Genomic DNA, 17,418 nt, shown 5'->3' on the forward strand with positions numbered 1-17,418 from the left:
TTGCATTTCTGGAATCTCTGGCTTCTGCCACTTCTGAACAATGCAGGAGCCAGCTTCTCAGTGGTTACTGGGAGTACCGGGATGATGCAAGTTGAAAGTATAGGAGGTCACTCCTAAAGGAGTAACTTCGGTCAATTGAAAACAGTAGTAAGCACAGGAGATTAATTCCCTTTTCTACCTTCCAAGGCATGGTTCCTCCAATATGTCTGGAGAAGAACAAGACTCGGTGAATGTCCCGTAATCCTAGCACTCTGGGAGGCCGAGGTGGGTGGGAGGATCACTCAAGGCCAGGAGTTCAAAACCAGCCTGAACAAGAGTGAGACCCCATCTCTACTAAAAACAGAAACAAATTAATTGGCCAACTAAAAATATATATAGAAAAAATTAGCTGGGCATGGTGGCACATGCCTGTAGTCCCAGCTATTCGGGAGGCTGAGGCAGGAGGATCACTTGAACCCAGGAGTTTGAGGTTCCGGTAAGCTAGGCTGACGCCACAGCACTCTAGCCGGGGAAACAGTGAGACTCTGTCTCAAAAAAAATATAAAGAGGCCGGGCGCAGTAGATCACGCCTGTAATCCTAGCTCTTTCAGAGGACAAGGCGGGCGGATTGTTCTAGGTCAGGAGTTCAAAACTAGCCTGAGCAAGAGTGAGACCCCGTCTCTACTATAAATAGAAAAATTAATTGGCCAACTAATATATATAGAAAAAATTAGCTGGGCATGGTGGCACATGCCTATAGTCCCAGCTATTCGGGAGGCTGAGGCAGAAGGATTGCTTGAGCCCAGGAGTTTGAGGTTGCTGTGAGCTAGGCTGGAGCCCCCCATGCCGCCGGGCCTCACTCTAGCCTGGGCAACAAAGCGAGACTCTGTCTCAAAAAAATAAAAAAAATAAATAAAAAGAGACTCAGTGGATGCATCTGCTGAACAACTGTTATGTCTCTTGTGGCTCATATTCAAGGAGGGGCCAGCAAGGTAACAAACATATCACCTCGTATTTCTTCAACATACTTCTCTACTTCCTTCCACCAAGTTACCTCACTCCAGCGATCCTAAATTTCTACCTTCCAAATAAGGCATCAGGCTGGGCCCAGTGGCTCACGCCTGTAATCCTAGCACTCTGGGAGGCCGAGGCATGCGGATCGTTTGAGGTCAGGAGTTTGAAACCAGCCTGAGCAAGAGCGAGACCCCATCTCTACTATAAATAGAAAGAAATTAATTGGCCAACTAATATATATAGAAAAAATTAGCCGGGCATGGTGGCACATGCCTGTAGTCCCAGCTACTCGGGAGGCTGAGGCAGAAGGATTGCTTCAGCCCAGGAGTTTGAGGTTGCTGTGAGCTAGGCTGACGCCATGGCACTCACTCTAGCCTGGGCAACAGAGTGAGACTCTGTGTCAAAATAAATAAATAAATAAAAATAAAAAATAAATAAAGCATCAGTGCTCAATCCTTGCCTTGAGGGTGGGGTTTACATTTTTGAATGTTTCTGTTATTCACAGCACCTAGCACATGGCATATGATGTCCAGTAAATGTTATAGATAAGTGGTCAGTGTGTGAGAATTCCCTTTTCAGTATAAATAATTATGGTACTGTGCCAGAGATCAAATACACATCAGCATACAATTTATAAGCATTTCATTATACATATGTTGGTGTTTTTATTGTTTATTTATCTTTTAATAGATAATACATTCACACAGTTCAAAATTCAAAATGTGCAAAATGGATTAATAGTGAAAAGACTTTCTTTTAGCTCTAGCCTCTTAAATTTCTTTCCTAAGACAACTAATATTATCACTTCCTTATGTATCTCTGCTGAAGAAGTTTGTGGATATATAAACTAATACGCATTATATACATATCTGATTTTTGACCCTTTTTCCACTTAATATATATTGGAAACATTTAACAACAACAAATATCTTCGTGATGACTTTATATCATTACACAAAGAGCTTCTTCATTCCTTTATATGGAAAATATCCATTATATCAATTTGTCTCACTTTTTGCTATAAAAATAAGCCTATAATAAATAAATTATGCATGCTTTTTGCCATTTGCAAGACAAATTACTAGAAGTGGAATTACTGGGTGACAGGTTAGTTTTTGACTGATGGCATCAACTCTTTCAGGGTTGACTTTTGCTCTTCAGGAGTCCTCAGTGCTCTCCCCTTCTCAATGATCTGAACAGCCCTCAGCAAGCCATCCTGTAGAGCCTGGTTCTTTACCATGTTAGTAATCATGAACGTGACGTCCCTGATGTACATCTGTCTCATTTTAGCAGCACAGTGTTCTGCCTTGTTACCATGTGCAATAAAGAAGGTACAAAGTGCTGTGACATCTCCTTCTTGCAGCCCACACCCCTCCAGGACAGACTCCCACACAACTCTAATGCGCTTGTTCTTGACTTTTCGTCTAAGGACAGAGGCTAAGGTAGGAAGACCTGTCACCAGGTCTGGCAGCTTCTCAAGCACACGAGTGTGCAAGCAGATAAGTACTTCAATGACGTAGCTGTAAAGAATATTCAATTCCATTGAAGTGAACCTATGAAAAATATGGAGAGCTTCTTAAGCTGTTGAACATTTTATGAACAAACAAAATGAATTCTATTAGGAAAACTCAATACAAACCCACTAGGAGAACCAGTTGTTGTGATTTAGAAAATACTTACTTTTGAATTAGAATCTGCACTAAAGTAGATAGCTGAGTTCTCAGGCCACCCACACTATAAGTTCCTCAATGGCAAGGGAGTTATTTATACATCTCTGGGTTAGCAAGACTGGCAAACAAGAGACTGTGATGAGATATGCACTACAGTGCCTGCTCAAATTAATCTTTTTTGAATAAATGAACCCAAGAACATGTAATTTCTTCGCAATTCATTGTTGAAATCATATTAAGAAATTCAATTTTGGAATGACCACTGGAAGCTGTCACAAAGCCACAAAATTCCACTGATTTCTCAGTCGATACTCACTTGAGGGACAGAACTGCTGTCCACATCTCAGCTTGGACTGCTTGGCTTGCCAAAATCATACTATGATGTTCAAATTTCTGTGTCAGATTATCCTTAGTGAAGTCCAGTTCTTTAAACTGTGCTTCTAAAGCTTGCAGTTTGTGGTCTACCCTATAGGATAAAACAATCAAGTGTTAGTTTGGGTCAGGGGACAAAACTAAGCTAAGGCTCAACCCATTATTGAGCTAAGGCTCAACCCGTTATTTAGAACTGTGGTCCCCAAGCTTGGGACCCCGAGTACCACGGACTGGTACTTGTGGCCTGCTAGGCCACACAGCAGGAGGTAAGCAGCAGGTGGTGAAGTTTCCTCTGTATTTATAGCTAGCTGCTCCTGTCACTGGAGTCACCTCATAAGCTCCACCTCCTTTCAGATCAGCGGCAGCATCCTGAACCCTACTGTAAACTGCGCATGCGAGGGATCTAGGTTGCCTGCTCCTCATGAGAATCGAATGCCTGATGATCTGAGGGGGTGATGCTAGCACTGGGGAGCGGCTGCAAATACACATTATCATTAGCAGAGAGGTTTGACTGCACAGTAAACGTGATGCTTTTGAACATCCCCAAACCGTCCCCTCCCCGCCCGCCGCCCAAGTCCATGGGAAAAATTATCTACCACAAAGCCAGTCCCTGGTGCCAAAAAGGTTGGGGACTGCTGATTTAGAACCACTACCAAATTTGGGTGATTATTTACTTAATTTTTAGGAACAGGGTCTTGCTCTGTCTCCAAGGTTGGAGAGCAGTGGTGCAATCCCAGCTCACTGCAGCCTCGAATTCCTGAGCTGAAACGATCTTCCTGCTTTAGCCTCCTGATTGGCAGGGACTACAGGCATGCTTCACCACACCTGGATAATTTTTTTATTTTTTTGTAGAGACATAGACAGGGTCTTACTATGTTGCCCAGTCTGGTGTCCAGCTCCTTTCTTCAAGTGATCCTCCTGATTTAGCCCTCCAAAGTGCTGAGATTACAGGCGCGAGCCACCACACCCATCCCAGGCAACTATTTAAATTTAAAATTATGAACAGATATTCTCATTCACCATTCCCTTTAGCCATCATCCTTGTTCTTTCATTTCTTATATTGCCAGGCTTTAAATCATCTAATTACTTGAATTATCTGCCATGTCTTGTGTTTGTATTATGCTTTTTTTTTGGAGACAGAGTCTTACTCTGTTGCCCCAGCTAGAGTGCTGTGATGTCAGCCTAGCTTACAGCAACCTCAAACTCCTGGGCTCAAGCAATCCTACTGCCTCAGCCTCCTGAGTAGCTGGAATTACAGGCATGCACCACCATGCTCGGTTAACTTTTTCTATATATTTTTAGTTGGCCAATTAATTTCTTTCTATTTTTTGTAGAGAAGGGGGTGGGGGGTGGGATGTTTTGCTCAGGCTGGTTTCGAACTCCTGACCTTGAGCGATCCGCCCGCCTCGGCCTCTTAGAGTGCTAGGGTTACAAGTGTGAGCCACCACGCCCGACCTTGTATTATACTGTATACTTTAAAGAACATTTTATATAACCACTACTTTGATTCTCACAACCATAAGAAGTAAAACAGCTATTTTTACTATTTACTATTTTACTCAATTTCTTTAAATCGAGTCTCAAAAAGATTGAGATCTAATGTACAAAGTAAGCAAGTACTGGGACCAGGATATACTAAGGTGACCTTTTTCTACCCTATTCTAATTGTCCAGATCCTAGCCTTTCTTCAAGGATCAGCCCAAATCCACTGCCTTCTTGAATCCCCTCTGTACCTGGAAATGTCCTTGCTCTCATACTTCCCTTTCACAAGGACTACTTACTACCCACTCCCTGCTTTACTTTTAGAGTTAGCTTTTCATGAACTAAATTGTAAGTTCTTGGTGGGAGGAGTTCAGAGACCATTTCTAAGATATCTTTATGCTTGTCCCCCAATACATAGCAAAGGCCTTACACAGAAGTAATAAAATGTTTCTCATATGATTGACATCTGTGATTCGAATGAGATGCTGAGCTGTGTAACCCAAAATGGGGATTTGAGTCGCTCTAAACAGCCATGATCATCACATGGTTCCATGGCACCATGGTTATGTCTAATTAACCAGAAAGAACTGCAGAAACATAACTTACTTGAGTCACCCACATTGTCTTCCATGAAGAAATTGATGCACAAACACATGTGCCACTTCCCGGAACTTCTATGACCCCAGTGACCTGAATACCTTTGTGGTTGTCCAGGGCTCTATTTTTGACCATTTTTTCTTCTTGGTCCTCAGTTTCTCCCAAGGCTTATTTAGCTTCAGGCACTACTACCCTCCTAAACTCTAGACCTATATTTTCAACTGTTTTGAACATCTCCATCTGGATTCTAAGCTGAACCCTCTACTACGCCCCACCTCCACCCATCTTCAGAAATTACTATGGGGGGATTTTCTCACTGCTTTGGATCTATTTACACATAGACAAGACTCAGTAAGAAATGTGAATTTCATAGGAGTACTAATCTGCATGACCTAATATACCAGCAATCTCTATCTACAAGTCAAAACCATGTCATTTGGCATACTATTTGTATTAACTTTTAGACCTTGAAGACTATATTGCTTATAGGTCATCTCTAGCTTGAACTGTAGCTTGTCAATCAGTATAAAAATTTACAATTGCAGCAATTCTTTGGAATCCTCTTACCAAAGGACATTCCCAGACCATTCCAGATAAATCTGAAACAACATGCAAATCTGAGCGTAGTCTGTTTTTTACAATTTCTTAGCTCAGTTAAATACCTTACCGTCTATCCAGTTGCTTGAACTAGAAATCTCAGAATAATTCTCAACTTTTTTTCCTTCCTCTCATTAATGTCTCTTTTTTTTTTTTTTTTTTTTTTTTTGAGACAGAGTCTCGCTTTGTTGCCCAGGCTAGAGTGAGTGCCATGGCATCAGCCTAGCTCACAGCAACCTCAAACTCCTGGGCTCAAACAATCCTGCTGCCTCAGCCTCCCGAGTAGCTGGGACTACAGGCATGTGCCACCATGCCCGGCTAAGTTTTTTTCTATATATATTAGTTGGCCAATTAATTTCTTTCTATTTATAGTAGAGACGGGTCTCGCTCTTGCTCAGGCTGGTTTTGAACTCCTGACCTCGAGCAATCCGCCCACCTCGGCCTCCCAGAGTGCTAGGATTACAGGCGTGAGCCACCGCGCCCAGCCTCATTAATGTCTCTTTAATCCATCCCCTTCTCCTTGTCCCCACTAAATGAGTTTCACATAATCTTTCAGTGGGACCTAGGATTACAGCAGCCTAACCGGACCCTTGCTTTCAGTCTCCAATCCATCTTACAGACATGTTCTTCTAGAAGACAATTCTGATCAGGTAACTCAACTGATTATAAACATTTTATGCCACTCTGACTTGCCCAGTGATCTCTTCAGAGCCACATTGTATTTCTTCAGCAGGAATCATAAAGCCCTTGTTCCTTTGCCCCATCTTCTGCCAGCCTTCTCACACATCCTAGTCAGCAGTTATGTGAGGTAGCTAGCGGCTCACTCAGTACAGTAAGTGCCTCCGAGCTTACACATGGCTCATAAGTACTGTTTGCTCAGCCTAGAATTCTTTCCAAGATTTTTCTTCCTCATAAACTCCTACGTGCACTTAAGATCCAGCTTGAATGTCCCTCTATGAAGGGTTCCTTCTCCTAGTGTCAAAAGCAAAATTTATATATCTTCCCCTCATGTTCCCATATCCCTTTAGGAACATCACCAGTATAAAGTTAATCACATTACATTTTAAGTATTTTTGAATACTTCTGTCATTCTTACAGCTGTGAGCTCCTTGAGGGCAGAAACCACATTTTACTTATTTTTGTAAACCCAGCATTTAGACATGCATAAGTTAAATGAAGTTACAGTACCTGGAGGCAGATTTTTCTTTAATTTACATACTTTTTGGACCTGGAAGACTTAAACCACTTTAACAGAGACAGAATTCTAATTAGCATGTCTGTAGTTCTTTGCTTATAGCTATTCTTCATTCTTCTTATCGTACCCTCTTCCCAAAATGGTAGACCCACGCTTGCTCCCTCCCTGTAGCCCTTAGCAACCTTTTCATTGCCTCCTTCAGGGACATCAGGGTTGTGGTTTCATTGTTCATCTTCTTAAGGCAAAATGAAAGAAAACAAAACAAGGCAAAACAAAAACCCAAGAGATGTTTGAATCCAGGGATTCCTGCTGTCTTTCACTCAGCAACAGGCAGCAGTAGCCTGAGCATTGGATCTAAATTCTGCCCGAAAGGTCACTCCGCACAAGAATCTTTTAATAGCTTGTACATCCAAATATAGTTTCAAGGAACTGATCGTGTGAACACAGGTGTCCTGGAATACACTATAACATTTGCCTTTGAAAACTGAGCCATAGTACATCAACATAGATCAACAACCATATATAATTATGACTGTATATTCTGGTAAATGTATATACAGACATACAAATGAACACATACAGTGGGATTAAATTTGGTGGAAATTTTACTGTCATATTTTAACAGCTTTGTTATTTGATTACAACCTAAATTAGGTTTATAGAGTGCCCCAGATCTTTTATGATGATGACAATATCAAAGCTAAAAATTTAACTAGTGATCATTAGGAACTGCTAAATATTTATTGACAGTTTCTAGTATTAGATTAGAAATTGAATATATAAACAGACATAAATAGGATTCTTGTTTTCATGGAATTGAAAAATCTATTTGGGAAGATAGAACATATACTTAAAAAGAAAAAGTACATAAAATGCTGTGTGCTAAGTACATACACACCATAAGAATCATAAAAGATGAGAGAGTAGGTCCTTGAAACCTTGGGTTTAGGGAAGTGCTCACACCAAATGTGGGTCTTGGATTGACCTTAAAGGAAAATATAGGTCTTTGATTATCAGAGAATATATGAAGGATATTACAAACTGGAGAAATGTGTAGGCAAAATCACAGAGATGGCCAAGTAAATGATGTGTTCAGGGAACAAAGAGTGGGTATGTTCTGAACAAAAGATTCACATGAAAAAAGAAAACAACGGCAACATTTAAACTGGTAAGAGCCAGGTCATGTATTTGTTCATTTATTAAATACTTTATTCATTTATTCAATTTTTACTGAACACCATAAATTTATTTTGTCTTTTGTTTTGTTTTTTAATTTCCCCCATATCAATAGAGATGGGCACTGAACAGCATAAATATGAATTTAATGGATAAAACCTATGATTGAATGAACTGCACTATTCTAGGCATTAGGAATACAGTGATGAGTAACGTAAAACCTTGTCCTCAAGTAAGGACGACACACAGTAAGGAGACCGTAACCAAGGATTACAACAGAGGGGCTGCTTCTAGACAGCCTGGTAAGGAGTTTGGACATACGTGAGCTATTGGTTCTGCAAAATTAATCTAGCAGTGATGTTATGGTATAGTATGAAATATATTTGGTCTTTGTCCCTGTTCCTGTCACAAAGCTCCTGAACTCTTGAAAATTATAGAAGTATCTTTTATTATTCATAATGATCCCTTTAGAGCACATCTGAGTTTATGGTAATGAGGTGATTTAGTGTGGGGCGCCTAGATAGCCTCTGGATAGGACTGGTCACCAGAAAGACAAAGCTATTATAGCTCCACCCACTGACTTCCTGGAAGGAGGGGGTGGGGGCAGTGAGGGCAATGGAGATTAACTTCTATAAAAAGTCTTGGATAATGAAATTTCATGGGCTTCTCAGTAGATGAATGTAGGGAAGTTCTTGCAGGGGGTGCCCCAGAGAGGGCATAGAAGCTCCACACTCCCCCATACCTTGCCCTATGCATCCCTAAATCTGGCTGTTCATTTGTATCCTTTATACTATCCTTTATAATAAACCAGTAAATGGAAGTGTTTCCCTGAATTCTGTGAACTGTCCTAGCAAATTCATCCAACCCAAGGAGAGGGTAGTGGGAACTCTGATTTATAGCTGGTAGGTGAGAAGTGACAACCTACCATTTGTGATTGGTTTCTAAAGCGAAGGGTGTTAAGTTGAACTAAATGTGGCCTGAGGACGCCTCTGTACTTGAGTCCTTTCTTAGGGAACTGCAACCTAACTTAAAATGGAAACTATCTGAAAGCCAAATTTGGAGTGTACTTTTGCAACAAACAGCTGAGTCTCAGCTAATCACAGCAGTCAAGTTTCAATCCCACGCAGCTAATTGATCAGACCATATACAAATGGCAAACACTGAGCTGTAACTAATGAAGCTCTCTCTACCTTTCTCCTGTTTTCTGTCCATAAACACTGCCTGACCTCATCGTACCCCATACTTCCCTGTTCTGGTTTTGAGGGATGCCTGACCAAATCACTCTTTGGTCATTTAAACTCTGTTAAATTTAATGTGTCTAAGGTTTTTCTTTTAATAAGGGCAATCTTGTGGGACTAAGCCCTTAACCTGTGGGATCTGACTCCAGGTAGACAGTATAAGAATTGAATTGAATTATAGGACACCCAGTTGGTGTCTGCTGGAGAATCACTTGGTTTATGGGGAACTTCTCCCCACCTCCAATCTGGTCGTTGGAATGCTCTGTGTTGAATGTTAGCAGAGAGAAAAATAGTTTGTTGTTTCCTTTGTGGATGTTCAGGATGGATCCAAGTGAGAATAAAACCAGAGGCAGAGAAACTGCTCAGGAGACTACTATCAAGTTTATTTTTATTTATTTATTTGAGACAGAGTCTCGTTCTGTCACCTGGGCTAGAGTGCCATGGCATCAGCTTAGCTCACAGCAACCTCAAACTTCTGACCTCAAACGATTCTTCTGCCTCAGCCTTCCAAGTGACTGGGATTACAGGTGCACACCACCACGCTGGGCTAATTACTATTGTCGACGGAAAAAAGCCAAACTCTGTAAAATAATTTTAAAGAGATTTATTCTGAGCCAAATTTGAGGACCATGACCTGGAGTCACTGCCAAGAGGCCTTGGGCAAGTGGGCTCGCTGTGGCTGGGTTACAGTTCAGTTTTATACATTTTCAGAGAGACAGGGGTTACAGGCAAAGTCACAAATCAATACATGAGAGGCATACATTGGTTTGGCCCAAAAAGGTGGGACATCTTGAAGGGGGGGTGGGGGGTGGGGAGGTAGGCAGTGGGGGTGTGGGGGGCCTTACAGGTTATAGGTGGGTTTAAAGATTCTTTGGCTGGCAATTGGCTGAGAGAGTTAGACTTTATCTAGAAGACCAGAAAGGATATGCTTACTTTAAGATAAGGGTATGAGCACTCTGGGAGGTCCAGACAGGAGGACATTTTAAATTTACAATAGGCGCCTGCTAGGATGCTTGAGTTAAGATATTTTAAATTTATGATAGGCATCTGCTAGGATGCCTGAGTTAAGACAGGGGATTCCTATCTTTTAGGTGATGTTAATGCCATACCAGAATCAGGTTGGGAAGTAAACCACCGCTTTATTTGGTTAACAAAAGCCGCTTAGTAGGAATTTACCATTTGTCAGCCTGACCCAGCTGGCCTCCTTAGGAAAGAGTTTTTAGCAAAAGAAAAAGATCAGAGTTCAGTCCTCACTATCAAATTCAGATGTGACGTGATGTGGACCTAGATTATAATCTTGGTCCTAGGAATGGAAAGGTAAAGTGACAGATCTAAGAGACATTACAGGCCGGGCGTGGTGGCTCACGCCTGTAATCCCAGCACTCTGGGAGGCCAAGGTAGGCGGATTGCTCGAGGTCAGGAGTTCAAAACCAGCCTGAGCAAGAGCAAGACCCCGTCTCTACTATAAATAGAAAGAAATTAATTGGCTGACTAATATATATAGAAAAAATTAGCCGGGCATGGTGGCACATGCCTGTAGTCCCAGCTACTTGGGAGGCTGAGGCAGGAGGATTGCTTGACCCCAGGAGTTTGAGGTTGCTGTGAGCTAGGCTGATGCCACAGCACTCACTCTAGCCTGGGCAACAAAGTGAGACTCTCTCTCAGAAAAAAAAAAAATGCAATAAGAGACATTACAACTCCCCCAAGGAGTTACAACTCCTGGGGGTTGGAGTCAGTAAGTCTCACATGAATCTTCAGAAAAGTTTGGGTGTCTAGAGGGAATCAAGTCCTTCCTTGCCTCAGGGGGAAAACCTTGGGGCTCTTTGTGGCCTACCCAGTGGTCATCCTCCCTGACCACCCCACCCTCACTACTTTTTTTCTCATTAACAGAATTCAAGTTTTGTCTAAGTATTGGGCAGCCACGTGTATCAGGGGAGATTGGACCTCTCCCTAGTCTCTCTCTCTTTTTTTTGAGACAGAGAGTCTTGCTTTGTTGCCCAGGCTAGAGTGAGTGCCGTGGCATCAGCCTAGCACAGCAACCTCAAACTTCTGGGCTCAAGCAATCCTACTGCCTCAGTCTCCCAAGTAGCTGGGACTACAGGCATGCGCCACCATGCCTGGCTAATTTTTTCTATATATATTAGTTGGCCAATTAATTTGTTTCTATTTATAGTAGAGACGGGGTCTTGCTCTTGCTCAGGCTGGTTTGGAACTCCTGACCTCGAGCGATCCGCCCGCCTTGGCCTCTCAAAGTGCTAGGATTACAGGCGTGAGCCATTGTGCCTGGCCAGAAAAGTTTTTCTGATGATAAAAAGAGGCACATGGGCTGGGCGTGGTGGCTCACGCCTGTAATCCTAGCACTCTGGGAGGCCGAGGCAGGAGGATCACTTGAGCTCAGGAGTTTGAGACCAGCCTGAGCAAGAGCAAGACCCTGTCTCTATTAAAAATAGAAAAAAATTAGCTGGGCTTGGTGGTGTGTGTCTGTAGTCCCAGGTACTCAGGAGGCTGAGGCAGGAGGATTGCTTGAGCCCAAGAGTTGCTGTGAGCTAGGCTGATGCCAGTGCAGTTTAGCCTGGGCGACAGAGAGAGACACGTGGGAGAAAATGGTCTCTCTTCATCTGTCAATATTGTTGCATTGTCATGTGAAGCCTGGAACTGCAGCAGCTAGGACCATGAGGAAAACCAGCCTTATAGAACAAGCCAGCACAACAGAGGAGAACCATACAAGGAACCTGTCACTGAATTAAGCTCTCGTGGAACTGTTCTGTTGCTGGAGGTTTCATTGTCAGGAACAATAACTTTGCCTTATTGGTTAAGCCTTTTGTAGTTGGGGCTTCTGTCTTTCACTGAAGGAGACTTTATATATTAGGTTCTTCTTTGCTGGGGTTTCTTCTCAAGCCTTTGTTTTTCTGGAGCTAACAGTACTTTTTTTTAAAACTGGGGGAGAGAATCTATAATAATCTGATCACAAAAATGAGATTCTCCAGTGTTCTCTGTACCCAGAGACAACACGCACAGCTCAGGCCTCTTATGGGTAGTTCTGTGGCCAGAACCTTCACAAAGGAAACAGAGAAGGAAGAAAAGAATGGTGGAGGCCGGGTGCGGTGGCTCATGCCTGTAATCCTAGTACTCTGGGAGGCCGAGGTGGGCGGATTGCTCAAGGTCAGGAGTTCGAAACCAGCCTGAGCAAGAGACCCCCGTCTCTACTATAAATAGAAATGAATAAATCGGCCAACTAATATATATAGAAAAAATAGGCCGGGCATGGTGGCGCATGCCTGTGGTCCCAGCTACTTGGGAGGCTGAGGCAGCAGGATTGCTTGAGCCCAGGAGTTTGAGGTTGCTGTGAGCTAGGCTGACCCCACAGCACTTAACTCTAGCCTGGGCAACAAAGCAAGACTCTGTCTCAAAAAAAAAGAAAAGAAAAGAATGGTGGAGCCTCTGATGTAACCTAGTATGTGTTTCCAGCTTACTCAGAATAAGCAATTATGGTCTTTCCCAGAAGTGCCATCTAAGTCTTAAACTGAAAAAAAAAAAAAAAAAAAAAAAAAAGAATAAGTCATTGTGGGATCAGCACCTAGTCCCTGGAAGAAAGTTTAGAACAGGACAAAGAGCTAATAGGTCTTTTCCAGGATCGGAACCTGTCAATTCCACTCATCAGTGCTGTTTCCTCTAGGACACTGCCTGCCTGTCCAGATCGCTACTTCCTCTCTCCCTGCCCACCTCCTATCTGTGCAGACCTGAACATAGCTGCTGACCATGCTTATCCACCTCTCTGGTACTTGGCCTCTTGTCTACATGGTCTTTTGCAATTTCTTGATGTCTTCTGCCAGGCTTATCATCTAGACCCTTGTTGTCTCCTATTGTACTGCTTTCCAAACTTTTATTTTTAATTAGTAATTTTTATTTTTTTAGAACAGTTTTACATACACAGCAAAATGAATGGAAAGTACTGAAACCAGCAATATTAAAATAATGTAAAGCCATAGGTGGAAATAGTAATACAAGTCTGTTTTTTTGTTAAGTTCTGTTTTGTTTTGAGAGAGTGTCTTGCTCTGTTGCCCCAGCTAGAGTGCAGTGGCGTCATGGCTCACTGCAACCTCAAATTCTTGAGCTCAAGTGATCCTCCTGCCTCAGCCTCCCAAGTAGCTGGGACTACAGGTACATGCCACCACATCCTAGGATCTGTAACCTGGTATCTATTAGGTTACAGATACTAGGCCACATCCGGCTCGTGTTTTGTAGAGACAGGGTCACACTCTTCCTCAGGCTGGTCTCAAAGTCCTTGGCCTCAAGTGATCCTCCCGCCTTGGCATCCCAGAGTGCTAGGATTACAGGTGTGAGCCACCATTCCCAGTCAAAAGTCTGATTTCCATAAAAGTATACATATAGTTAGAAGTTAACCAGCCATTGTTCCCTAACTTCCTTACTGCTGTAACTGCTTACTGATTAATGGCACATATCCTCCCTGACAGGTGCAAGATTTGTGACTTCCTCCACTGCTTCTATAGATAGCATTGCTATTGTAAAGCCTCAGTCTGGTCTTTGAGATATTTTTCAGACTCTGCATGGGGTGTGTGTGGGGGGAACCCACTCACAGCAACCAGAACCATGGACGGGGCTGAGAACAGATCCAACAAGCCTTGAGACCCCCTATGCAGGAAATGTCCCAACTGAGAAGATGATTTCTGTTTCCTAACCCTGTGAGTTCATGCCCAGCCAATCAGCAGGCGCAATTCCTTAGCCCTTTGTGCATCAAACCACCTTTAAAAACCGTTGTCCCCAAATTCTCAAGGAGATGGATTTAAGAAATTACTCCCATGTCCTCGCCTGGCACCTTGTGAAATAAAACTCTTTCTCCGTCACAACACCTGCTGTCTCAGTATATTGGCCTTTGCTGGGTGGTGAGCAAGGGACTCGGTTGGCCTGTAACAGAATGGGGGGATGTCAGGTATTGCCCTTTTGGGCACTTGCCCGTGGCTCAGCAGCCTCTCACCGGCGGGGACTTTGGGATGTGCCCTCACGGCCACATGCTCCTTTGTGGACGGTGGGTCGCCGCTGGCGCTGACTCTGTTGGCAGGACGTTGTTGACCCACGGTGCTCAGAAACTTGGCTTGCAGTGGACAAACAGTTCCTGGAACTGAAAAAAAGGCCTCTGGTGAGTGTCCTGTGAACATCCAGCACTTTCCCCCTCCATTCTGATTTGCTTGCCTCTTTTGGAGGCTTTGGGGCCCTTTGTGGGTCTTGGTCTTCTTTCCTCATAATGAAAAGAGGAAAGTCTTGTCTTGGGGAGGCGTCCCCTATTTGCACGGAGAATAGCGGCCTGTCTGGAAGAATACTCTTTTTTTTTTTTTGAGACAGAGTCTCGCTTTGTTGCCCAGGCTGGAGTGAGTGCCCTGGCGTCAGCGTAGCTCACAGCAACCTCAAACTCCTGGGCTCAAGCGATCCTTCTGCCTCAGTCTCCCAAGTAGCTGGGACTACAGGCATGCGCCACCATGCCCGGCTAATTTTTTCTATATATATTAGTTGGTCAATTAATTTCTTTCTATTTTTAGTAGAAATGTGGTCTCGCTCTTGCTCAGGCTGGTTTCCAACTCCTGACCTCGAGCAATCCTCCCGATTCGGCCTCCCAGAGTGCTAGGATTACAGGCGTGAGCCACCGCGCCCGGCCTGGAGGAATACTTTTGAGAACTTTTGGTTCTGGAAGTCTATTTTTCAGTCCCATTTGTTCTTGAACTCCTGACCTCGAGCGATCCTCCCGCCTCGGCCTCCCAGAGTGCTAGGGCTACAGGCGCGAGCTACCGCCTCAGTCCCATTTGTTTATAGTCTGATCTGTCCTGTCTGCGTGTGTGCCCTAGTCATTTGCGTGGTTGTGGCGCCCTCTTGTGTCCTTGCGCTTCCCCTGCGTCTTATTCCCTGACGCGTCTGTCGCCTAGACCCCGAGGGCAATGGTGGGATCCGCGGGAGACTTTTCCAGGGGTCCTCCCACTTGCCCCGGCCTGAGCGGAGGGGCAGTGTTTGAAAATCGGCGCGGGGGCGTGTTTTTTGTTCACTGTCTTTAAAATTCTAACCCCCTCGGCAACGTAGAGCCAAGACGCTTTTTTCTCCCAATCTGACAAAGCTTTGGTTTTTCTGTGAGAACTGCCAGACGGTGGGAAAGCTGCCCAACGCCCCCTCTGGCACATTGGGCTTCTTCTCTTTCTCCACCACGTTGTGAGCGCCTAGTAAATTTCCACTCTAACAACTCCCACTTGGGGACTCAGGATGGGTGGACATACAATGAGACAGGAATGGCTCTGGTACCCAAATAATCTTATAAATGACATTGGTATTTTTTTATTTTAGTGTATTATGGGGGTACAAGTGTTAAGGTTACATGTATTTTTTTTTTTTTTTTTTGAGACAGAGTCTCACTTTGTTGCCCAGGCTAGATTGAGTGCCCTGGTGTCAGCCTAGCTCACAGCAACCTCAATCTCCTGGGCTCAAGCGATCCTCCTGCCTCAGCCTCCCAAGTAGCTGGGACTACAGGCATGTGCCACCATGCCTGGCTAATTTTTTCTATATATATTAGTTGGCCAATTAATTTCTTTCTATTTATAGTAGACACGGGGTCTCGCTCATGCTCAGGCTGGTTTCGAACTCCTGACCTCGAGCAATCCTCTTGCCTCGGCCTCTCACAGTGCTATGATTACAGGCGTGAGCCACCACGCCCGGCCTCAAGGTTACATGTATTGTCCATGCCCCCCTCCACCCTCGAGTAAGAGCTTCAAGCGTGTCCATCCCCAAATGTTGCACATCTTACTCGTTGTGGTTGCATATATTCATCCCCTCCTCCCCCCTCCCACTCTCCTGACACCAGATAAATGTTACTCCTCTATGTCCACTTAGGTGTTGATCCGTTAATACCAATTTGCTGGTGGGTAAATGTGGTGCTGGCTTTTCCATTCTTGAGTTACTTCACTTAGTAGAATGGGTTCCAGCTCTATCCAGGAATATACAAGAGGTGCTATATCACCGTTGTTTCTTAAAGCTGAGTAGTACTCCATGGTATACATATACCACATTTCATTAATCTACTCATGAATTGATGGGCACTTGGGTTGTTTCCACAGCTTTGCAATTGTGAATTGTGCTGCTATAAATATTTGAGTGCAGGTGTCTTTTTCATAAAGTGACTTTTGATCTTTTGGGTAGATGCCCAGTAGTGGAATTACTCGATCAAATGGTAAATTTACTTGTATCGCTTTGAGGTATCTCCATATTGCTTTCCACAGAGGTTGAACTAGTTTGCAGTCCCACCAGCAGTGTAGGAGTGTTCCTCTCTCTCCGCATCCACGCCAGCATTTGTTGTTTGGGGACTTTTGGATAAAGGCCATTCTCACTGGAGTTACGTGATATCTCATTGTGGTTTTGATTTGCATTCCCTGATGATTAGAGATGTTGAACATTTTTTCATATGTTTGTTGGCCATTATTCTGTCTTCTTTTGAGAAGTTTCTGTTCATGCCCTTTGCCCATTTTTTGATAGGGTTGTTTGATTTTTTTTCTTGCTGATTTTCCTGAGTTCTAAATAGATTCTAGTTATCAGCCCTTTGTTGGATGTTATGAATGACATTGTTAAGCATATTCGTGACTCCACACACCATGCAGGGATGCCACCCTGCGATGGACACAGAACTATTTCATTGGTCCACATATGAAAAGAACCATTTAGAAAGTTAGAGAAAAATGTCTCGTCTGTGCTCAAAACAACCCTAAAACTAGCCCTTTCCCCTTAGCATAGGTGTTCAGGCCGGGCGTGAGGGGCCAACAGAGGACTGCAAATTGATTTCACTATGATGCCAAGGGTAGCAGGAAATTTCAAATATCTACTCGTTTTCATGGGTACTTTCTTGGGCTGGGTCGAGGCCTTTCCTTGCCAGACAGAAAGAGCTTCTGAAGCCATTAAGATCTTCATATTATAAAAGAAATGATTCCTCTGTTTGGAGTACCTGCTTCCATTCAGAGTGACAATGGTGCTCTGTGGCCCAGATCATGCAGGATGTTTCCCAAGCCCTCAGCATAACTTGGAATCTCCACAGGGCCTGGAGACCACAGT

General features: G+C 43.6%; 1 protein-coding gene across 1 annotated transcript; it reads right to left on the minus strand.

Moving 5' to 3' along the window:
- Nucleotides 1-1,803: 1,803 nt before the first annotated feature.
- SMCO1 (single-pass membrane protein with coiled-coil domains 1) lies at nucleotides 1,804-14,498 on the minus strand. Its single transcript, XM_076000090.1, has 3 exons — nucleotides 14,296-14,498; nucleotides 2,980-3,129; nucleotides 1,804-2,546 (listed from the first exon to the last, which is right to left on the minus strand). The coding sequence occupies exons 1-3, from the start codon at nucleotides 14,496-14,498 to the stop codon at nucleotides 2,102-2,104; spliced, it is 798 nt and encodes a 265-aa protein (XP_075856205.1). The 3' UTR covers nucleotides 1,804-2,101.
- Nucleotides 14,499-17,418: the final 2,920 nt, after the last annotated feature.

The sequence above is a fragment of the Microcebus murinus genome, chromosome 1, assembly GCF_040939455.1.
Source record: "Microcebus murinus isolate Inina chromosome 1, M.murinus_Inina_mat1.0, whole genome shotgun sequence".
Classification (NCBI taxonomy): Eukaryota; Metazoa; Chordata; class Mammalia; order Primates; family Cheirogaleidae; genus Microcebus; species Microcebus murinus.